The sequence below is a fragment of the Portunus trituberculatus genome, chromosome 41, assembly GCF_017591435.1.
Source record: "Portunus trituberculatus isolate SZX2019 chromosome 41, ASM1759143v1, whole genome shotgun sequence".
NCBI lineage: Eukaryota > Metazoa > Arthropoda > Malacostraca > Decapoda > Portunidae > Portunus > Portunus trituberculatus.
Window position 1 is genome coordinate 10,472,659 of NC_059295.1, and position 24,932 is coordinate 10,497,590.

The window sequence follows — 24,932 nt, forward strand, 5'->3', positions numbered from 1 at the left end:
CAACCACCTTCCCTTAACACGTGGTTAGCTATATGCCCCAGAGAGAGAGAGAGAGAGAGAGAGAGAGAGAGAGAGAGAGAGAGAGAGAGAGAGAGAGAGAGAGAGAGAGAGAGAGAGAGAGAGAGAGAGAGAGAGAGAGAGAGAGAGAGAAATTTAAATTAAAATTACGTAAAATCAACACTTTAATTTGTAGCCAAGTAAGCAAGAGGTTTTCCAAAGACTTGCCATTTTGGTGAATTCTCCTTTTCCACCTTCCTTTCCCCTCCCTCCCTCCCTCCCCCTTTCCTCCACCAACACAACCTCCCCCCCACCTCCTCCAACCCGCCTCAAGGCTAACTCATCTAATTTTAACTTCACTCTTCACTCACTCAAGGGACTCCACGCATCCTGACACACACACACACACACACACACACGATATTTGCATGAAGGTTACGGGGAAAAAGAACAAAACCCTATGTGTGTGTGTGTGTGTGTGTGTGTGTGTGTGTGTGTGTGTTATAATGGATATACTACACAGTAAAGCGGTTTTTCCACGGAAGCTGTCTGCGTTTCGTGCTTCATTGTTCATTCCTACTTTACATTTATATGCCTGTGCGTGTGTGTGTGTGTGTGTCGACCTACACACACATACACCAGCTGTTGTTTGGCAGTAGATCAGGGATACATCAACAAGAAGGCTCCGAAATATAATAATAATCACTACTAATAGAATATGAACCTCACTAAAGCGGAGTCTGTCACGCACTTGCTACTGGAACACACACACACACACACACAGACATACACACACACGATCAGCTGGCCCGTCTCGTCGGTTGGAGTTTCACAGTTCTCTATTTTCTCCCGGTCTCCTTCACTCACTCTGACCGAGGCGTGTTTACCTATCGCACCTCACCTCTTTACCCTTCAATTCCCTGGCCCTGCAACAAGCTACAAGTTAGTTATAAGTTCCCTTGGCAGCCGTGATGGTTGTTGCCCTACATACAAACACACATACACACACACGCTCAGCTCCCTCTCCCTCCTTCTACAACAGCTGGGGGTGGTCGTGCACTCTCCCTCACCTCCCGATCTCCCTCATTTAAACATCCCTGTTATAATTACATTTATTACCCCATTACTGCAGCACCCCCTCCCCCCACGACCCATCCAGGGGTTACGAGGGGCAAGGCTGGCCTCTCCCTGCTCCTCCACCATGGCCACTCCCTTCGCACGGCCTGCTTCTCGTGTTTTCCAGGTATATTTCCACTTGGTATTAATAAAGCACTGAATCACCTTGGTCATTTAGGGCAGCGAAGGGCCTCGCTCACTCAAGGAATCGTTTCTCTCGGCCGTCACTTCTTTGTAATCACCCCCACCAGTTAATAATTGTACTCACCTTTATCCGTAAGTATTCCTCTATCGACTTGAAGGCAGAATCCGTCAATTTCATGTGCATATACGATTTGTTTTGCGTCACATTATTGGCAAGCCCGAAACTCCCACTCCCGAGCCCCGCCATGTCGACACTGCGGGCGGTGCTCACAACTCCCCCTCTCCTCCTCTCCCGTTCCAACACTATTCTCCCTCCTTCCCAAACACATGGACGTCTTTTTATCATATCTGCCTCGTTTCCACACTATCCTCTCAATGACAAGTTGTGCGTTGATGTGTGAAGGTTGTTCATGCAAAGATTCAGCCTGGTGGGCGTCTTTATTGAGAAGAAATGGAGCTTCTGAGGGTTTCGTTGACATCGTTTGGGAAGAGCTTTTAGAGATGAATTTGGAATTTGGTTATTAATAGTAATTATACTTTGTAAAATTTTGTAATTGCAGATATGTTGTAAAATTGTGCTTGATTGTTTTAAACATAATATGCTACAATTGAATGGCATTATTATCATGGAAAGATTACAAAATTATAGGAAGCAACAGTTGGATTCAAAGAAAAGTTATTCATTACAAGGGTAACCCTTATATTTCAGTATTTTCTGGATTTGATTATAGTTTTTGTGTTCATAACTATACTTACATCAAACGAATGTCCTTATGGCAACGTCTCAAACCAATATACATTTCCATGAATAAGTAACTTATTTTTTAGATCAGTAAAGTAAAAAAAAAAAAATAAAATAAAATAAATAAATAAATAAAATAAAATAAATTAATTAGAAATAAATTAAAGTGGCAGGTAACTAAACTTACGATTTCATATTCTATTTGGGTTAGTTCCACGATACTTACGATCGCATAACATGGGAATAGTATTGCTTTACAGCAGAGCTAAAATGGCATAGAATACTAGATACATCTCTCCTCTATCTTTATATTAAAAAGGGCGCGTTCCTACTAAGTGCTGGACGAATAAAACACAATGGTAATCCTTTGTAGTTTTACTGACATGTTTAATACGTAAGGTATGGATGATGGGCGAATGACATATTATATATATATATATATATATATATATATATATATATATATATATATATATATATATATATATAACAAGCTGCAAATGTTTATGCTATATATATTTTAGAACTCATTGGTGGAAGTTTCCATTGCTACTTGAATCTGTAATTGATAAATGTGATATATCCAAACACTCCCTAAACACTTCAAAACACTAATGATAGAATGAACAATTTGAGTCAGGACAAACAAAGGGCTTAAACATTACAGTATGGGATTTTTCCTCTTCTTTAAGATATGAATGGTAACACTTCCTGGAAGGTCATTACCGTATACTCATGATCAACATGACAAGGCTTCAACTAATTCAAGCTGTGGTTGCTGCTCCGGGCGGCGAAGAGGGACCAGCAGGGGCCAGGTCAGTGTTGGTCAGGACACTAACTCTCAACACACGAGTGCACACTCACAAAACACTCCAGGAGACACCACAAATAACACCATGCAGGTCACCGCCGGGACTATAAAAGTCTGTTCAGGCTCTTACTAAAGCAAGTCATAGCTGAGTGACTCATGTTACTGCTACTGCACTTCTGAAGCTGGGGTTCCTGTCCAACAAATGTGGCCCAGCAGCCAGCTGCACCACACAGGCCTAGTGGCTGGGCACAGTGGGAGGCTGAGGCAACACAATGGGGTACAGCCTGGTGGTGCCACTCAATACTAGTTGTGCAGCATATACATGTTTCACAGCACACAGGAAAGGTGGGAGCACCACTGCACCCCACAGTGCTGCCTCACCCACTCACTCAAGCAGCTATGACTCAAAGCTATATTATTCACAGTTTAGCACAAAGCTATTAACTGCAAAACTCACTGCTTAATGAAACTCAGTCAGTCAACACTTGGCCAACTTCACCGAAGCGGCTTTCAACGGATGAGAGGTTAATGATGAGTTTGTGAAGTATGCTGCTGATCTCAGTGTCAAGCGTGCCTGCTGAGTGTGGGCTGAGCAGATGTAAAGTTAACAAATAGTTGGCTGACAAATGACTGATCTTGTGGTAAGCTCTAGTTGATGGTCAGCTCAGCCTACAATGTAAAATAAGCACTAATGGCCAGGTCTTCTACCCTGGTTTTCAAGTCAGCCCTTCAGCACACGACTAAGGTTAATAACAAAAGGGTCACTAAGCTAGGTGAACAGTGAGCTAATGGGGGGCTGAGGGCCACACCCCTAAACTGACGCACCTTCAATAGAAAAGCTCCGCCCCAACATGGTTTTACTATTTATGAAAAGGCATCGAGGGCTTTAGTTATCTGGAATAAAAATGTCATAGTTTAGAAATGTGGCACAACTAATGAAGGACTCCAGAACACTTGTATCAGTGAGTTATCATCCATCATACTCAGCAAGTGTTTACCATGAGATATTCTCCAGGTAATCATGAAGCACCTGATAACAATTTTTGTTCATACAACACAGAAATAGACAAGATAATGCAATGCAATGTACTCAGACAAAAAATTGCAAAAGAACCCACTATCAAGTGCTGGATTTCATATAATCAATTTTTACAAACCCTGGGAATGCCTTCCCCTCCTTGCATCAAGAACCCTCCCAACATGAGCAGTCATCTGACACCACAGCCAAAAGTCTTGTTCTCAGTCCACAACTCTGCTGCACAGTAAGCACAATATACATCCTGAAGAGGCTCTCATTAGAGGCGTTTACATTATTGTACATTCACAGTAGTTGTACCATGCAATCCATGTCTACGCTTAAGAGCCATGTTCTGTGGTTGAAGGTGGATACCATTTATTTATTAAAGACAATACAAGATCACTTCTATCATTCAGTGTACATCTTAATGCCAGATACTTTCAGAGTCTATCTTGATCATTGCTGTTCCAACAACCACAAAGTAATACTGAGTTGCAGGTAAAAAGATTAACCTTTTTCATTGTTGCATGAGGTATACAAAACTGCTGGTACTTTTTCAGTAGTTTAGTGTGTAAGAAACACTGAACAAACTTTTTCAAAGGATCGTGGTAAGAGAGTCAGGATGTAGCTAGTTATTTTAGCAATGCATACTAATCCTGAGCTCCTTGTGTTGAGGAAACATTTAAATTGGTACACCTTGAGAAAGGAATAGCACTACACATCTTAAAAAGACCTTCATGAATCAATATTTTTTGACATAATACTAATGACTAACGGAAGTTTTAATGAGCATGTGATTGAATGTTACTGTGGACCCATAAAGGTTGGATAATGGTAATGAGGTCAGGTGTAGGATGACAAATGGAAGGATGTTGTGATATATACCTATTGCTATGAGAGAATACCTGAAACAGGTTAAAGCTGGAAAAGTAGAATATGAAGTGAATAATGTGTATACATATTTATGGTTAGCAGTTACTATTTGTATAATCTTTAAATAATGTAAAAAGAATATAAATATACAAAAAACAAAAAAAATCACAGCAAATTGTAAACTAATAACTGAACTAGAAAAGCTAAAGTGAGAAAGATCTATACAGACAGCTTGCAAACACTACTACAGTCCATTCAGACCTAGTGTTCGTGTGGCTCCTTGGTAGCCATTGCCCTCACTCTCCTCACTGGCTGGATTCCTATCTTAATGTCTGGGAGACAAGTCTCATTCATATATCCTATGTTGCTTTATGCTTATACACAATTGTCTTAAGTTAATTTCTCGTAATTACATGTTTGCTTATACTGTCAGTCATCTAATAGCATAATAATTTTTTTCAAGAAGACTTTCCTCTGAACTGAAATGATTATCAGATTGAGTAAACAACTGGTGCACATGCCAATGAAGTGATACAAACATTATAAGCTGTTTTTTTTTCTTTTTTCTAATATTCATCATAATTTACTCATTCTGACAAGCATGCACAAGTTCTACAATAATGGCATCTTGCATAATGATGCTGAGTTATAAATACTGTGTAGCATCTGAGTACAATTGACAACTTTGCATGAAGGAGTAAAAGGAGTCCAGCCATTCAGGTGGTGTGCAAAACACTGCCAAGGTCCCAAGCAAACTCCTTAGTTTGAACAGACAATGGTGCAACTAATGCTACATGTGTACATCAAGATTCTTAGGCTATATGTGTACATCATGAAGCACTGTCATCATGAATGCACTAAGAAGATATAAGTTTACATCATCAGTTTGGGAAAAGGAGCACATGCTATGCTAGTTAATAGTAGTAAGTCTTTCCTGTTGCACTGAAGTTGGGAATGACCCATTCCCTCTTACCCTTTTTATTGTGATGCTTATGCTCTCCTCTCCCTCTCTCCTGATGATGGTGATGTTGGTGGTGGTGATGGGAATGATGGTGGAGGTGATAATCATCATTGTCAATTTCATCATCATCATCATCATCATCATCATCATCATAATCATCGTCATCATAATCAAACCTCACGTAGCGTCTCTTTGCCTGGCGTCTTTCGTGTTTGGTGTGGCTGAATTTCTCATGACCCGCCGGTGCCCTGTGACTGTATTCCTCTGGTTCCCCAACCCTCTGCTCCCTCCTGTGACTAGCTCGATCAAACTGCCAGTCAGCTTTTTGCTCCTCCACCCTTTTGTGGCTGCGGTGCTTTGCCCGTTCAAAAAGCCAGTCTGCCTTCTGTTCTTCCCTGCGTCTCACCTCCCTACCTGTTGCCCTCTTCTGCATCCAGTCCCTATCTTCATTCCCATGGTACCTAGTGGCATTCTTACCCCGCCTACGGATGAAGGCTTTCTTGGGCCCTGGGAATTCCCTGCGGTAGTTTTTTCTGGATGGCTTCTCCCAGTGCCGCAGCAGGCCCTTCTTTTTGTCGTCATCATCATCGTCTTCCTCCAGCACTTCATTTTTGTGAGATTTCCTCTTGGACTTATCATCACTGTCATTATTGTCATCTTCATGAGTTGGTTTCTTCTTCTGGTACTTTCTCTTGAGTTTGCCATCATCAGTTTCCTCGTCGTCGTCGTCGTCATCATTGTCGTCATCGTCACTGCCATGCCGGTGCTGCTTCTTGTCAAATTTGTTAAACTGCTTTCTTTGGTGTCTCTTGTCATCCTCCTGGAGGTTCTTCTTGCCCCAGTCCTCTTTTTTGTGACTGTAGTTTTCCTTTTCTTCCTTGGTCTTTTTGTTATTATTTTTGTCTTTCTTTGATTTCTTGTCTTCCTTCTCTTTCTTCTTCTTTGCCTTTTCCTCCTTCTTCTTTGCCTTCTTTTCCTTTTGCTCTTCCTTCTTCTCTTCCTTGCTACTTATTCGATTCCTTGATCTGTCTCGCTTTCCATCAGGTTTCTCCTTTTTCTCTACACTTTCTTTGTTGCTTTTCTTATCATCTACGTCTTTCTTGTCATCTCCTCCTCCTGCTCCTCCTCCTCCCCCTCTTCCTCCACTTCCTCCTCTTCCTCCTTCTCCATTGCCTGCTTCACCACTCTTCCCACCTTCCTTTGCTTTGTTAGGCCCAAGGTTTTTAATATCTGATGGTTCTTTTCCTATATCCTGTGGTTCTCTTTCCTCAGCTTCTTCCATATCATCCACTATGCCTTCATCCTCTTCCTCCTCCCTGTGCCAGCTCTCACTTCCACTGCCAAGAGTTCATCACCATTGTCTTCTTCATCACTATCAACCTCAGCCTAAGTTGGAAAAAGAAAATAAAAACTAGTAGCATTGGGAAAAGTACATCAGAATCTATCATGGAAATAACAGAAAGAGAAATATGTACTATCATCATCATAAAATTATTTGAGTAGAGTATCTTACCTCAAGGTTATTCCACGTCTTCTCAAACTGGTCTCCAAGGGCAGCAAAACTCTGGGCCAGAGCGGCAGTAGTGCTATCAAATGAAGCCTTCCCTCTCTTCATGATGCTGACCTGCCCAATGTCTTTCATCTTATTCACTACATTGACAATCACACGATTCATCTTGGCAAGAGTCTCTTGACTCACTCGTGCCAGGTTTTGAGGCCGACCTAAATCTTTTATCTGAAGCACAAAAAACATCTCTTATTCTCTCAGTTGTGTGTAAGTCTGTTTTATCACTAAATAAATACAAGGTGAAAATAACTAAGAAAACAAGTTCACAGTACTCACCTTGTCCCATTTTGAAGCCAAAGAGGACCTAAGGTTGTTGAACTTGCTGCGCACTGAGTTCAGCTTCTGGTGCACCTGGAATGACAGGCAACAGGTCACCAGGATGATCAGGCAACACTGTACCAATGCGCACACACAGAGAGAGAGAGAGAGAGAGAGAGAGAGAGAGAGAGAGAGAGAGAGAGAGAGAGAGAGAGAGAGAGAGAGAGAGAGAGAGAGAGAGAGAGAGAGAGAGAGAGAGAGAGAGAGAGAGAGAGAGAGAGAGAGAGAGAGAGAGAGAGAGAGAGAGAGAGAGAGAGAGAGAGAGAGAGAGAGAGAGAGAGAGAGAGAGAGAGAGAGAGAGAGAGAGAGAGAGAGAGAGAGAGAGAGAGAGAGAGAGAGAGAGAGAGAGAGAGAGAGAGAGAGAGAGAGAGAGAGAGAGAGAGAGAGAGAGAGAGAGAGAGAGAGAGAGAGAGAGAGAGAGAGAGAGAGAGAGAGAGAGAGAGAGAGAGAGAGAGAGAGAGAGAGAGAGAGAGAGAGAGAGAGAGAGAGAGAGAGAGAGAGAGAGAGAGAGAGAGAGAGAGAGAGAGAGAGAGAGAGAGAGAGAGAGAGAGAGAGAGAGAGAGAGAGAGAGAGAGAGAGAGAACCTGTACCATCTGTATAATATACCTATATACAAAGGACCATCTTGAAAACTATTCAGTCTGTCCTGCAGCCAAAATCAAGTTTCACTTGCATAATCCTATGACAAATTTGAGATTCACTTTAGGTTAGGTGATAATTAAAACACTACACAGAGCAAATACAGAAGCACATTGCAGCAACACTCACAGAAGCAGATGGCTTCACATTGCCTGGTACCAGTTCCTCAAACACATCAGTAGCCACATCCAGCTTCTCCACGAAACCTCCTTCTTTGAAATCCTGAAGAGACTGCAGGACCTACGGGTGGAGGTCACCTTGTACTAATTGTCCCTCATTTCCATACATGACACTTGGGATAACAATTTTGATGATTTTTCCAGTCACTGCAAACACACTGAAGTTGTTGCAAGCAATAAGACAGACTGGCAATCTTATGTCTTGGCCAAACTTGACAAAAATTCTATAGAGCAGTAATACAATAACTGATTTTCATAACTGCATCACAAAAGACGTTTGCCATATCTTCACAGATAGTTACAATTTACTTAAGTAGTGTTTTGGGCATCTGAGAAATAGAGAGCATCCCAGTGCTGTGCAAGGATGGACCAAAACTGCCAGCCACCACTTCATCTGCACTATTTTGGAAGTAACTGTAACATTACCTATTGTGTGGAATACAAATCCCTGCATTTCCTGTACACCACTGAAGGTGATAGAAACCTATGGTGGCCAAAGGCTCAGAATGCTTCACCCAGTATTCCTATTTTCAATACAAGAAACAATAAAAATAAAAAATAGGATGTTAGAGAGATGAACAAACATAAATAGATGTTCAAATTTGAATGCCAGCAATGAGATAACATAAATAGATGTTCAAATTTGAATGCCAGCAATGAGATGAGTGAAAGTCTAATGGTATTACCTTGTTAGATATTTGATTTAACTGGCATCTCATTTAGTTTTGTAGTTGTTTTTTTTCATAAATCAGATTCCTTTGTTTTGTATTTTTCCTAGAATGTCACCCTGCAAATAGACTAACAGTTGTGTGTATGAAAGAAGTCCTGCGATGTATTTGTACTTCACAAAGACAAGAGTGTGGAAGGAAAAACCAATCCAGATGCATACAGGTCTGCCAACTGTTCTATTGGGAGGATGCACCTCCATCCATGATGCATCCAGTGCTCAGAGAATCAATAATTCCATGTCTTTGCAGCAGTTAGATAAGTAGCAATTAGTAATGCAACACATTTACAACCATCTGCAGACATCAGACTAACACTTCAATGGCTCAAGACAATACAGTAATTAAGGAACAACAGCAGAAAAGTCAATAAACATGAATTAATAAAAACTACTTATAATAAACAAACCTATTACATGAATTCAATTAATATAGAATCTAATTATGTAAAATGAAATAATTGAATGGAACACTGTATATAAAACACACACATAAAAAGTAAAAATTGAAAGAAAAGCTATTAAGAGATCACTTGCAGCAGCCTTTGTTTTAATTCTCTACCTTACCTGTGACATATAGGAAAGATAAATCTTGGCATTCTCAAAGTTGGGAGGAGCCTTCTTTTTCTTAGAGGCTTCATCTACAACCTTTTTCAAGTTCTCCACTTCCCTGGTCATAGCATTTAATTCCTGAGGCAGTGGTTGCTGTAGGAGTACAGGCAGGTTCAGACTCACAGGCTGCAGGAGCTGAATGTTTTTAAGATGTGATATAAAATGGCTGATATCATGCCTGATGGCACACAGATTTGAGCACTGCTCACAACAAAGGTTCACAGTTCAACTTCTCAGCCAGGTAGGGACAATGATGATAGATCTTCTTTAAAGGTGCAGCCCTTGTTCTTGTCACAGAGAACTGGTGCAGATTTAAACCTCAGTGCTGAGGACTTAAAAGACAACCTAAGCTGCAGAGTGGCAATCATGCAGCATTGACTTCATTAATCTTTTTATAAAAAATTATGAACATCTGAAAAGCTACAAATAATATCTTCCTCCATTGTTCTCTCACTGTAATGATTATGCCTTAAGAACTTTTCACAGTAGAGAAAAATACATAAAAAAAATGCAAGTCACTAATTATACTGTTTAACTTGGGATGTTCCAATGATTTTGCCACCTGAGACTACATCAATATGGTAACACTGCCACTGACTGATTCTCTTACACACAGATTGGTTTACATATTCCCATCATGTTTTGAAGAAAGCACCAAACTAATGTACAAAATTAAAATCATATATCAAAATCATTTGCCAGTGTATTTCAATAAGGATAAAATTTACTATATATCTCTAAAATAAGACAGTTCATTTATAATTGTTACCAGTATCATAATGCAATCAGCATGTAAGTACAATGGGAAGCAGCAGTGTTCATGTCATCAGATGGCAAAATTACTGAAAGACTTAGTTATAACACTTCTATCTCCAACTGGTCAACTGTTACTTTCTTCTCACCTCCTGGTATCGTAGTCTTCCAACTTGCTTCTGCAGCTCATCATTCTCTTTCTGGAGGTCATTGGCCGATACTTTTAAAGAAGTGAGGTCTGGGACAAGGTGACTGAAAGTTATCAATCAATAAGAAATAGCACCTTACATTGAAAAAGAAACAGCAAGAAACAAAGTATATCAACATGAGAAAAATATAAGAATTGTTGAAATAATAGGATTGTTGTAAAAATCAATAGTAAAAATTTCACAATATCAAAGTGAGCTTTTAAAATATGAAGTTATATTGTTAAGAGAACTTTGCCAAAACTGTCAATTGTTACATACATACAAGAAAGCAATTCCAAACCTGATAATGTTTAAAATACTTCCAATAACATGAGCTCCTTCAACACTGCCATCACAAAAATCACCATTAGGAAGAATATGGATATCATAGAACCAAGTAATTTGGTACTTGGCCTCTTGTGGGAAATAGTGCTGGGACTAATGCTCTATTGCATCGGTGAAAGCAAAGAACAAAAACCACTTCAAACTTACATTAGTTTGCTGACAGCCAGCCTGAGTTTGTAATTGGTACCCAAAGCATTACTGAAGGCCTTGGTGTCACCCTCTGGTAAACTATCAAACTGTTGCTTTGCCACAGCTACTCGGAGCTCTTCGTTGTCAATAAGCAACTGTGTAATCCGCTCTCGCATATCCCTGGCAATCTTCCCATCCTTTCCACTTACTGGTGAAGAAATACATGCATTATGATAATACAGCCACCACAATATCAATGAAGAACTTCAAACTAAATTACTTCAATAAATAAGATCCTGAAATTCCTATACATATATGGTTGTATCCCATATGTCTGCTCTGCCATACGTGCAACCCGGCTTACACCCTTTCCTGATGCCTAGAATTTGCTTCAGCTTATGCCCACAAACCCACCCAGCTTATGCCCACCCTGCCAGTGGTGCCAATCCACTGTGTGGTGACAATAGTAGAGCCTCACTTTCCAAGTCTGGTAGGCCTCATAAGACTTCTTTCAAGATCTGCACACTTATTTCCAAGCAGGTTGCTAAAAAACCAAGGCTGACAGCATGAGAAATTAAGAAAAAAAACTTTACAAGGCCTGCCAGCCTAGGTCAAGTTGGGCGAGTGCAGTAGCCTCACCATTGTCCTTGAAACACTGCACTAACTGCTGTGTTGTCTTCAGCCTAACTCCTGTTTGAGAGGAAATAAATGAGAGATTGTGGCTAGCCTTGTACTATAATGTAAACACCCCCTGTTTCTCCTTGCTTGTAGTAATTCTAGGCATGTCAAGTGGATAGGAAGGAGCAAAATAATAGCATAATTAGTGTGTTTACATTGGTGTCACAGTGCTACTGCTCTCCCCCTCCCCTCTCCTCTCCTCCCCTCCCCTCTCCTCTCCTCTCCTCTCCTCTCCTCTCCTCTCTCTCTCTCTCTCTTACATATAGGTGGTCCACCTATATATAAGGTATAACATAAAATATTAATTTTGTGGCCAGAAATCACAGTTCATTTATAATTCATGCTGACCTATACTTGAGGAAATACAGTATTTATTGTCATAATATTCCTTATTTTGCACTAGGCAGAGTACAAGTTCACATTTTTAATAACATTCATATTCTATAAAAGAAAGGAAAACTGTTGACTAAAATGGACAACACAAATCAAAGCCCCACTCATTACAGGCCATGTAAGTAAACACATCCAACTAATTTAACAAGTTCCTAGGAATGTGTGAAGCCAAGTATCAGTAATACACAACCTAACTGGGGCAAAATTTAAGGAGACAATATTGCTAACTCAGACATTATTGAAAGTGCACACAACTGGAGGATGATGGGACAGCTATTCACTTAGGCTTTCCTTTTCATTTAACCATATTTCCAATTTTTGTAACATAACATGATTTACCTGTTTTAACACAAATAAGGTGTCATGAAAAAATAAAATAAAATAAAATTGAAAAATCTAGCAACAAAAGTAACAGCAACACAAAAATGAGTAAGTTTTTAATAAAATCAAGTTTCTCGCTTTTAATTTCCTTATGGAATAAAGTTTTCATGGAAGAAGTGTCCTTCATTTTTTAGTTCATTCCTTGCCAACTATAATGATGTGAAGGAACACAATCAGCAACAAATTGGAAAGAAAAATCACAGTATCACAACTAAACTTACTTTTAATTGGAGAGACATTTTCCTGTTGTAGCCGACTGATTTCAGATCTTAGCCCTTCATTTTCCAAATTGAGTGCCTCGATGATCTAAAAATAAACAAAAAATAAGAAAAGCTTCCTTACTTGTGAGTAGCATTCACAGAATTTAAAAGTTAAAATTAAAATTTTTAAAATATATACATCAGCTATATCCATATTTTTTAATAGAGAGTAACACAAATTAAGATAAGAAAAGAACTCCTAATTATTTGAAAAAGCTGTAAAGGTTTAAAAAACTACATCATAACTTCAGATATCTTTTCTTGACTCTATATGTTTTCCCTTTTCTTTTATGAAGCAAAAAATTTAAGATTATCTCAATTACAAATAAAGCAACATTAATAAACCTGAAGATGTTAAACATGAGATCAAATTGTTAGTCATCTCAAACATAAAACTGTTAGTCACACCTGTGAGTATTCTATTGCAGCAGCTGAAACCTCCTCCTCCTCCTCCTCCTCCTCCTGCCCTGGGACTGCTGAACTCTGAAGGAGGGGCTTCTCAGATTCCTCACCAAGAAAACTTTCAAGCCCTGAGTCAAGCTCTACAGGAGGCAAGGTGTTAGTCTGGGACACTGTGGGAGGTGAAGTCCCTTCTTCACTAAGGGTAGGCTCCATTGTCTTCAAGGGTAAAGGAGGCTGGGGTTGTGAAGGGTCTATTTCATCCTCAGCTACTGTATGAGAAGTCAGTGGAGGTTCAAGGAGACCAGAGTGCATACTGGGTCCCTGCTCTTGATCCATGCCAGGAGCAGGATCAGAGGAACCATAGAGAAGGTCAAGGGTGGCAAAGGTAGGTTCCATTGAGCTTCCTGGTCTATAGGGAGTGTGGTGGATGTCTCCCTGCTGGCGCTGCTGCTGGCCAGGATCTATCACCACACCAGCTTCCTCCAAAGGCACCACCAGGGACTCCACAAAGGTTTCTACATTTGCAGCACCCTCAGCTTCTACCTCAGGCAGGACAGGAATGAAAGAAGTGGTAGGGAGATACTCTGGTTCCCTTGACTCTGGCTCCTCAAGAGGCAATTCATGAGATGGCGTGTTTATGCAAGACAGCAGGTCATCCTGAAGCTCCCGCAGCCTACGTACCTGAGCAGAGTTGAGATTTTCCTGCCACATAGAACGACTTGACCATCCTGAAATACAACATGCATATTAAAAACTTTGTCACAAGTAAAGGATGAATTTATGTAATTTTTTGTAACAAAATGTCTGGACTAAGGTGGTGCCATCAACATATATTACTTAGTCTTATGCTCTGAAAAAAGAAGAGAAGAGACTGTCCTATCATACACCACTTTGCCATATAATTCCACAATGATTGGTTAACTGATATCTTCCAAAGTCTTTACTACATCTGCAATACATTCCCATTTTTTCCTTGCATCATATTTCTTAACATTCACAAAGTATTTCAGTGTTTCTTAGCATTAAAACACTTCCATTGTATCACAAATACCATATTTGGAATGAACTATTCTCTTATCTATCCATTGTGTTTCTTTTCCAAACATGATACAAACTTGATCAAAATAATCAAATGGTACATAGAGCAGCTGGTCCTAATAGCAGATAACTCTACTCATTGACATAAAACTATCACAAACATTCGAGGTCATAATACCCATCTCTCTGAACTAAGACATTTGTCACACTTTTAGGACAGATATGATTCACATGACAAAAAAAAAAAAAAAAAAATAAATAAATAAATAAATAAAATAAATAAAATAAAAAATGAATAAACGAATAAATAAATAAATATAAAATAATAATAATAATGATAATAATAATAATAATAATAATAATTGTAATTAATAATAGTTGTTTCTTGTGTATAAAAAGAATAAATATAATAATGACAGTAATAATAATAATAATAATAATGACAGTAATAATAATAAAATTAATAATAATAATAATAATAATAATAATAATAATAATAATTATTATTATTATAATAATAATAATAAAATAAGAACTAAGACAAAATAAGCAGAATTATGGTTTGGTTCACTAAATATTACTTGTAAGGATAGCACATCTTGTTTAGGCCATACAAAAAAGCCTTTGAGAACATCTTGAGTATTGCAAAGGATGCTGATGACACCACCACAGCTGATAACAATCTCCCACACAATGAAAACTAACCCCACACATCTTCCCCAATAAGCTTCACTGTATGTACTCCATTGCCCCTCACTGGCTATAACAGACTTAACATTCATGCACATTAATGCCATGCTTGAAGATGAAGATTAAACAAAATTAGTACAATCACAATATAAAAATCTTATTTCCTTATTTTTTCTGGAGATCATTCATGTGTGCAGAACACTAGAGTGTCAATCAAATTTGTATGAGTTTATTTTCCTGATAAAAAAAATCAGCAGGTTGAGCTCATATCTACACTTATCTTAGGTCTTGAACTCACAATCGTTACTTTAAGTCTTTAGTTCCAATCAGTACAGATTGTCTACTGGAGATGTAGGATTTATTTGCAATACTGTGTGTGTGTGTGTGTGTGTGTGTGTGTGTGTGTGTGTGTGTGTAAATTCCATATAATCTTTCTGATAAAACAATAACTGAAGTGGAAATACTGACTGTTACATGTACACAAATTCACATGTAATGATAACTTCTAGGATTGTTATAACAAAAGTAAGTCTGTGTTTGTATTTGTATATAAAAGATATTTCACTGGAACTGAATATACACTATCCCCTGTAAATCCAGAATAAATACAAACTCAAATGAAAAAGTATGAAGGTGTGTGATGGTTAGAATGAGTGACAATGAATTGTCTAAATGGTTCTATCATAAGAATTATTAGCACAGAGGTACATGTCTTCTAAAGGAATGTATCAACTACAGCCAAAAATATTGAAAGAACATCAGAAAAGTTAGCATGCATGGTTTTCAAATAACAATTTCAAAGGATTTCTAAAACAGTGCACATAACTGAATGTTGATTATTGCTCCCCAAAAAATATTTGAGAAACTATTAATTGACAGGGTAAACTGAGTTCCAGACAAAAAAAAAAAAAAAAAAAAAAAAAAAAAAAAAAAAAGTATTCTGGAAAAAGTCATAACATGAAATTAACTATTGCAAGATGGAGGTTACAGCCTGATAAACAAAATGAAACTGCAGTTCTGCTTCTAACACGCATGCATTGACAAGGAAGGGTACAGATGTATGATGACTGTTAGAGAAAAGGGAAACATCACCATATAGAAGACAACAGTACTGCTGCAGCACAAAACTTTCTCCTAGAATATTCTGCATAAAAAAAAATAAATAAATAAAAATAAATAAATAAATAAATAAATAAATAAATAAAAAAAAATATACCAATACTGCTGGAATTTCAGGACTGGGTCTTACAAAAAATATTAATGATACGCCAAAATATGCTAATAGAGGATTTATTCCTCTTGCATTTGAAGGGTTCCCTGGAAAAAGTGACAGGATTTCCAGTCTTCACCCACCTAATATGTTAGGCAATGTAAATAATATCTGCTTCAAAGAAAACACAAACAATTACATGAAGAAATTTTGTAATGCTGTTTATGCATATATTTGTAAAGTTTCTGGTTAGTATGTAGTATTGTCATTTACCTGTACATTTTTAAAGCTTATGCATTTCCTACAAACTCACAAAACCATATTTTGTGGTGTCCTGCATCCTGTGTTATTGTGTCTTACTACACCAAACTAAGTTATGTGTTCTGCAGTGTCTCCGCCAGTTTTTCTCGCCACTCCACCTGCTTACTCTTTACAAGGGCCTTATCCGCCCCTGTATGGAGTACTCTTCGCATGTTTGGGGGGGTTCCACTCACACACTTTTATTAGATAGGGTGGAATCAAAAGCTTTTCGTCTCATCAACTCCCCTCCTCTGACTAACTGTCTTCAGCCTCTTTCTCACCGCCAAAATTTTGCATCTCTTTCCATCTTTTATAGCTATTTTCAAGCTAACTGTTCTACTGATTTTGCAAACTGCATGCCTCTCCTCCTCCTGTGGCCTCGCTGCACAAGACTTTCTTCTTCCTCTCATCCCTTATCTGTCCAACTCTCTAACGCAAGAGTTAACCAGTACTCTCAATCATTCATACCTTTCACTGGTAAACTCTGGAACTCTCTCCCTCCATCTGTATTTCCATCTTCCTACAACATAATTTCTTTTAAGAGAGAGGTGTCAAGACATTTGCTCCCTAATTTTGGATAACCCTTCTTATCTTTAAGAGAACCAGCATCAAGTGAGCCTTTTTTTTTTTTTTTTTTTACATTGTGTTGCCCTTAGCTGGCCTCTCTCCTAGAGAGAGGGAAAAAAAAATATTGGTGTTCCCCACTCTCCTTTCTCCAGCCCTGCCACACTACAGTAGTGGGTGAAAACATCATGACTTAAGTTACAAGTTTTCCTAGGAAGTGTCATAATTTGCAAACCCAATCCTAAAATTCTTTTTCTAATAAACATCAAATAATCCTACAATGGAAAACAAATGCAAATTGGAAATTTGATTTACCAATAAAAACATAACTGCAGCTCGTCATGACTTGAGAAACTTCGCACTTACATCTCACTGTGGTACACATCCACAAGAAAACTATATCAAATCATGTGATGCATATCAAGGGAAATTATGACAAAAGGTTAAAAGAAAGAATAAACAAAACAATGGTGAAAAAAGGTATTAGAGAATAGAAGGGTTAAAAAGTTTAACAAAGAAAGATGGATGATTCAAACCCTATAATCAGTGTTAATCAACAGGGACACAACAACTTTTAGACCATCACAAGAGCAAACCTTTGGGTGCTTCATCTCTTGACAGAGCCACTAGTCCTGAAAATTAATACTGGGTGAAATGCTCGGCTTACTATTAAACATCATCATCATCATCATCATCATCATCAATCATCATACACTCTAATCCCCTTGTGACAAAAACTAAAACTGGCATTCAATTCAGACAAAGAAAAGGTATACTTCCCATGCTAAGATGAATTACCACAGCAATTGCAACTGTTCTTTAACACTGATTTTAGTAAATATCTATGTATAAATTAATTATAAATATTTTTCTCAAGTAAATCCAATGATGTTACATGAACTTGATCTATTTTCTTTTAGTATCAAACAACTAAAGTAATTTTTAGTGTAAGACCTTGCTTTCTCTCTGCATATACCTTGTGGCATCTTGGTATCAAGCAAAAACAGATTACACAGAAATAACAAACAAAAGAATAAAAACATCTGTTTCTCTCTGTTTTATGTAGAGTAAAAAGTCCTTTATATTCACCCTTATCTCTTTCTGTTCAGATGTACATCACAAAAAGGTAATGACACACTCTACAGTTCTCATGAATTATCTTTTGGCACATGTTTATCTCACAAATGGTGGTACTAACCCCCACAGAGTCAGGGCCATACATTTATGGCAGCAGATATGTAGGTGCACACTGTGTGCCAGCACTGTATATTTACAGCAACGATTTAGAAAAATCACTGTGGTCTTATTTTGACTGGGATCATTTCCATACTTTGTTAGGGCACTTTTCATACCTTTATACCTCCCTGTCACTTGTCTTCACTCTGAGTCTGATATGACCTTGATAAATAAAGATTATATATGTAGTGACACTGGTTGTTTTTTAGTGGTGAGGAAAGTGAGGTCCCACTGTCTTGTAACTCAATTTCTGCCCAAGCAAGGAGGGTTTTTGAACCCTCTGCTGCTTCTCTGGTCAAAAGGCACCTCTTCTATGGTAATGGTAAGAGTGATGAATGATGGTGGGGATACACGTGATGATGGCTCAAATGACTGGTGTGGATCATGGGTAAGGATATAATACTCAAGATATCAGAAACTTCCAGCACCTAAAAAATCATGGAGATGAATAGTCAAATGTATCAATCATGTTGTCAAATCATTATGAACACTTAGAAAAAATAGATAAAACAAAATAAATTACAAATAAATAAATGAATAAAATAAAACAAAATTATCCAAATTTGTTTAGCACTGAGGAAAAGTTTTTGCAAAAAATCCTTGCCACCCTGGGCGTTAGACTTCTCCACTTCATTTGTTCCTTCATCCATTATAAATTGGGCAACCTTCCATCTTTTACCAGTCTCACTGGTAAACTTCATCACCTTATATGTATGACACAAATATGTATAATGCATAAACTGTCACAGGAAGATAATGTGAATGTTGCCCACAGTAGAATAAAAAATAAATAAATGAAAAAAAAAAAAAAATAAATAAAAAAATAAAAAATAAAAAATAAAAATACATATATTATAAATGGCAATAAAAAAGAAGAGATGAAGTTTTAATATAGATGAGGAACTGTACATCTGGTATATGTGCTATTCATTAATTTTGTTTACTCTTGATTTATTTATGTATTAACTTCTGGTTGAAGTTTTATCTAGACACTACTTAGTATATGCAGAAAAAAAGTAATGCAAAACAGGAAGCTGAGGAATATACCTTGTGAATAAAAGTCATCACCTTGAATCCATTACCACACTTAGGAGTAAAATGAAAATGTAGCACAGCAGGAGGATATAATGAAATATGCATAAACCACACTACCATTCATAATTACTAAAGAACTGGAATGGAAATCAAGATTATGCCAGCAATGAACCCAGTGACACTCAGAGAGGATGATTTCAACTCAGATATCATTTCCTTCATGAGGCTTTAAAGTTCAAGCTTTTTAGTTCAGGATCTTTATCTCCAGTATATCATTGCTGGTTCTCTTGCTTCCACTATTTTTTTTCTTTCCACAAACATTTATACAATCCTTCAAATATCTCAGTGGCAAATACTACTTCCACAACAAATAACAAGTGGCTTATTGAATAGAACAATGTGTTAGAAAGATCTAAGTAGGAGGGAAAGATGGAAGAAGAGCACTTGGTGAAGAATAATGTAGCTGAATCTGATGAAAAGAGATAAAGGATGAAGAAAAATCATGAAATGGAACTGATGGACATTGTGGAAAGAATGTTAGGTACAAGATAAATCTGTGGATCATTGAATAAAAATTAGTATAATAGCAATGAATGAAAGGCAGTTGTAAATGGAAGATAGAGATGCACTTTTCAACTCTCATATTTCCACATCTCATCTGAGCTGCTGATCAGTGCAGGTCAGAGGAAGTCTATAGAGCCTGTCCTGATATGCCTAGCTAAAGATTTACCTGGACATGTTACACAACTGAATTTCAAAAGGCATACTGAGTGAGGATTGTAATTCTCTCTAGCAAGGACTATTGCCTAATATGTGAGGTAATGCAAGTGAATACGTGTATGCAAATGCCTTGATGCAATGACTGATACCACTACTACATGAATACATGAAAGATCCATATAACAACAAGAGGCAGACACACATACACGGACAGAAGACAGGACAAACAGACAGACGGACAAGAACAGATTAAACAGTGGATAAATGAAAGACTCACCCAGAAAATGCCCTAAACCAAGGCCCAGCACACAGGCCAGGGTCAATGCCACCACTATATTCAACCGACTGTTCAGGTCCCGGTCCGGAGTGTGCCGGTATTGGGTATCTGGTCTGTCAGAGAGGAGAGTATAGTACTACAATACTGAGGAAGGATCACATGTATTTACAATATGTGGTGTAACGATATTAGTTGACTTGCATGCTAGCAACTTTTTGTCTTTATTAAGCAAAGAAGTAAATTATCTCAACACAGAAAGAGAGAAGTGTCCCACATACAGTATTTCAGTTTTCCAACACCTGAAACTCAAGCACTTTACTTTCTACCCAAAATCATGTGAAAACTCAAAGCTAGCCAAAAAAAAATTCAAGAAAAAGAATATGTCAAAAATCTCTCTATATCTAACTCCCTTCAAGACTCCTGGCACCTTGCTCAAAATATCTCTCAACTCTTTTTCTTTTTTCCCATTTTATTCCAATCTAATGGCATCCATCTTTAAAGCAGAACTCTTCACATAAATTTTTTTTCAAAATTCAGATTTTTTTTACATTTGTTCCTCACTTTTCTCTACCCTCCAATTATTCAATGCCTCTTACCAAGATTCTTCCCTATGATGTTTTCCATATGCTTGCTAGCATTAAACCTTGGAAGACTTATGAAACTGATGGAGTTCCTCTCATTGTTCTCTGAAACTGTCTCTGTGCTAACATCTATCTATCTATCTCTTCCAACTCTCTTTGTCAACAATGATAGAAGTTTGCCTACATTCAGATTGTTCCTAAAAATGATGACCATTGTAATCCCTCAAATTACTATCTTATTGCTTTGATTTTTTGCCTTCCTAAAACTTCTGAATTTATTCTCAGCAGGAAGATCTTTAAATATATATCACATCACAACCTTACCACCACCAACAAGGCTTCCATTGTGGCCACTCTACAGTTGGTCTTCTGGTCTTCCTTAATGTGGTGTTCTTCAAGGTTTGGTCCTGTCACTTACACTGTTCCCATTATTTATCAATGATCTTCGAAACCTAACTTATTGCCTTATCACCTTATACACTGAAGATGCCACATTGAATTTTTTCAGATCTTTTTAAATGTCCATCCTTCAGGATTAAACAGTTGTGCAAGGGGGCTATAGAATGCATGACTTATAATCTTTCTAAAACTTCTGACTGAGCAGAGGCTTCAAGACACTATCCTCCAATTCTGAATAATCCTTTAGGCTTTCTCTCTGAGAAATAGCACCATAAGTGAGCCATATATTCTTGCTTTTTGTCTTATGCTGATGTCCCTCTTGCACTTGAAAAATTCTAGGTAAGTATAAGAATAAGTATGAGAGAGAGAGAGAGAGAGAGAGAGAGAGAGAGAGAGAGAGAGAGAGAGAGAGAGAGAGAGAGAGAGAGAGAGAGAGAGAGAGAGAGAGAGAGAGAGAGAGAGAGAGAGAGAGAGAGAGAGAGAGAGAGAGAGAGAGAGAGAGAGAGAGAGAGAGAGAGAGAGTAGAGAGGAAGAGAGAGTGAGTGTAGAGAGGAAGAGAGAGTGAGTGTAGAGAGGGAGAGGGAGAGGGGGAGAGGAGAGGGAGAGAGAGTGTTTACTTGACCCGCGAAAGAGGGATCACGCTGACACCTCCATTCCCCTTATCAACACCTTCATTAAGTTCTATAGGCATAGCTTGTTCCTTAAGTTTTTGCTGGGTGACCCTCAGTAAAGGCACTCCGCAGTGCCACCTCATTCCACCGAAAACATAGCTGGTGAAAGGGCTTTCGTTCACAACTCCTACAGTCGTGTGGTGCTGGAAACAACGCTATTGGTGTTGTGCGTCACTGATGGAGATAACGCTGTTGGTGAAGTGAGTGCAAGGAGCGACGTACTGAGTTCAACGCAGTGATATCAGTCACCTTGCCACAAGCACTTGTTACGGCACTTACAGTCAAACGCAGAGGGAATTGGACGCTGACGTGACAAGGACATCCTAAAGACTGCATCAGCTGGACAGCGATGCGAGCCACGGGGGGAACAGCGGGCGGGGAAATGAGGGGAAACTGGGAGTAAAATCTATGGAAGTGCCCGCTAAGAGTTTGACCTTGACCGGTGTATAGTGTCGTGAAAAGGTCTAAGGGATCAACACTTAACATTCGACGGTGGAAGGTGCAATGTCGTGCAGAAAATCCATGATTTTAGGGCCTATCCTTTCGTTTAGTGACTAAGTCTACAGTTTCGAAGGGGAAGGGATACCGAAGAAGGGTTTACTCTCTCACTAGTACAAAACATGCGGGATGGTACAGGCACTTGGGAGACACGGGAACGGCAAACGGATTCATGGGCTTGGGCCTTAAGTGATGAAGATTCAAATAATGCCGGGCCTCAAACTGGTGAGGATTTAAATAACAGGGAGGCTATCAACTCACAGGCTTCATGTGATGAGAATTCAAATAACCCTGGGCCTCAGAAGGATGAGGATTCAAATAACCCTAGGCCTCAAAGTGGTGAGGATTTAAATAACAGGAAGGCTATCGACTCACGGGCTTCATGTGATGAGAATTCAAATAACCCTAGGCCTCAGTGATGAGGATTCAAATAACCCTAGGCCTCAAAGTGATGAGGATTCAAATAACCCTACGCCTCAAAGTGATGAGGATTCAAATAATAAGAATGCAGAAACCAACTCACAGGAATCAAGAGATAAGGATTCAAATACCCCGAGCCTCAAAGTGATAGAGATTCAAATAACTGGAACACAAAAATTAACTCATGGGCCTCAAAGTGATGGGGATTCAAATAACTGGAATGCAAAAAATTAACTCATGGGCCTCAAAGGATGAGGATGCAAATAACTGGAAAGCGAACACCAACTCATGGACCTCAAGTGATGAGGATTCAAATAACCCCGGGCCTCAAAGTGATGAGAATTCAAGAGACTGGAACTCACGGGCCTCGAGTGATGAGGATTCAAACAGCTGGGATGCTGGTAGAAAAGAGTCACGGATTAAATCTGAGAGCTTTAACTGACGGGTACGGTGCAAATGCAAATTTACGTAGGGCACGCGAGCTCGTCAGATCTAGCTGTGATGACCATAAAGGACGCAGAAAGGTGGGGGAAGGCCTGCGCTCTCAAGTGAGGCAGATATGAAAGTGGAGAGTGCAAAGAAAAGATGGTGTGTACTTCAAGGTTTGCTGTTCTTCGAATGTCCTCTTGTTCGTCTATCTCCATCCTCCGTCAGTGTTACAAGGTGTTATCTATCTATCTTTTCCATATGGTTTACTAACTTATACATCGTTATTAGGCCACCTCTTTCTCATCTATCCTTCAAGGATAGTAATTCCATTTCCTTTAGCCTTTCTTCATAGGGAAGATCCTTTATTTCTTGGACCATCTTTGTAGCAGTCCTTTGGATTCTTTCTAGTTTCTAGATGTCTTTCTGCCTGTATGGTGACAATACAGGCATTCATTATAATCTCTACCCCATTTTATATTCCCACATAGGTCTTTTATTACTTTTACCCATTTCCATTACATGACAAATTTAATTACATGATAAATTATAATTTCCACTTTTGGCTCCATTTCCAAATTTTGTCAATATCTCTTTGCAATTCCATATAGTCACAGATTTTCCTTATTATCCTCAAAAGCTTCACATAATCTGCAAGCAAATTTACATAACTACTCAAACCCTCTTCTGTATCGTTGACATATACTTGGAACATAATTGGTAACACTCCTAAGTCCTTTTCCCTTTTTACTTTCTCCAGTTCTACTCCATCTCCCATCTTATAGATTCCCACAGGTCGTCTTTCACTCATTCCCATTTCCATGACATGGCTTTTGTCCACATTGAATTCCATTTCTCACTTTTTACTCCATTCCCAGATCTTATTTAGGTCTTCCTGCAGTATTTCACAATCCTCTTTTTGCTTTATAACTCTGCACAGTTTCGTATCATCTGCAAACAGATTTATGTAGCTGTTCACTCCTTCTGGCATGTCGTTAATATAAATGAGGAAAAGTATTGGTGCCAATACTGACCCCTGTGGCACTCCGCTTTCTACTGCTCTCCACTTGGACTTCATATCTTTAACTACCGTCCTTATTTCTCTCCCCCTCAAATAATTTTCTATCCATCTCAATGTGCTTCCTTTTAAGCCACCCTTCTCCTCTAACTTCCAGTAGTAATCTTGCATGTGGCACTTTGTCAAACGCCTTTTTAAATCCAAATAAATACAGTCAACCCATCCTCTCTCTCTTGTACTCTATCAACTATTCTAGAATAGAAACTCAATAAATTAGTTACACAAGACCGTCTTTTCAAAAACCAAATTGGTTATCTGATATTAATTTGTTGTCTTCAAGGAACTCAATCCATTGTTTCTTTATTATTCTTTCACACATCTTGCATATTACACTAGTTAGTGATACCGGTCTGTAATTTAAAGGTTCTTCCTTCCTTCCACTCTTATATATGGGAACCACCTCAGCTCTTTTCCATTCTACAGGTACTGTTCCGTTTTCTATTGTGAGTGTGTGTGTGTGTGTGTGTGTGTGTGTAATTCACCTCGGTCGCCTACACCTGCTGGTCACCCAGCCAGTCTTCCCCATTACGGAGCGAGCTCAGAGCTCATTGACCAATCA

At 38.6% G+C, this 24,932-nt stretch overlaps 2 protein-coding genes across 2 annotated transcripts in view; both read right to left on the reverse strand.

Annotated features, from left to right (window-relative positions):
• Positions 1-1,514, reverse strand: part of LOC123516476 (RNA polymerase II elongation factor Ell-like) — a 132,734-nt gene extending 131,220 nt beyond the window's left edge. The window contains exon 1 of the mRNA XM_045275821.1: positions 1,382-1,514. Within this exon, the coding sequence (XP_045131756.1) occupies positions 1,382-1,504 (123 nt within the window). The 5' untranslated portion in view covers positions 1,505-1,514. The remainder of the gene's footprint in view (positions 1-1,381) is intronic.
• Positions 1,515-4,178: 2,664 nt separating this feature from the next.
• The window catches only part of LOC123516481, a 35,310-nt gene continuing 14,556 nt past the window's right edge, over positions 4,179-24,932 (reverse strand). The window contains 12 exon segments of the mRNA XM_045275825.1: positions 4,179-6,956; positions 6,959-7,048; positions 7,176-7,397; positions 7,506-7,580; positions 8,316-8,426; positions 9,657-9,794; positions 10,604-10,706; positions 11,135-11,324; positions 12,790-12,874; positions 13,237-13,958; positions 17,629-17,664; positions 20,301-20,413. Coding sequence (XP_045131760.1) covers positions 5,616-6,956; positions 6,959-7,048; positions 7,176-7,397; positions 7,506-7,580; positions 8,316-8,426; positions 9,657-9,794; positions 10,604-10,706; positions 11,135-11,324; positions 12,790-12,874; positions 13,237-13,958; positions 17,629-17,664; positions 20,301-20,413 — 3,226 coding nt within the window. The 3' untranslated portion in view covers positions 4,179-5,615.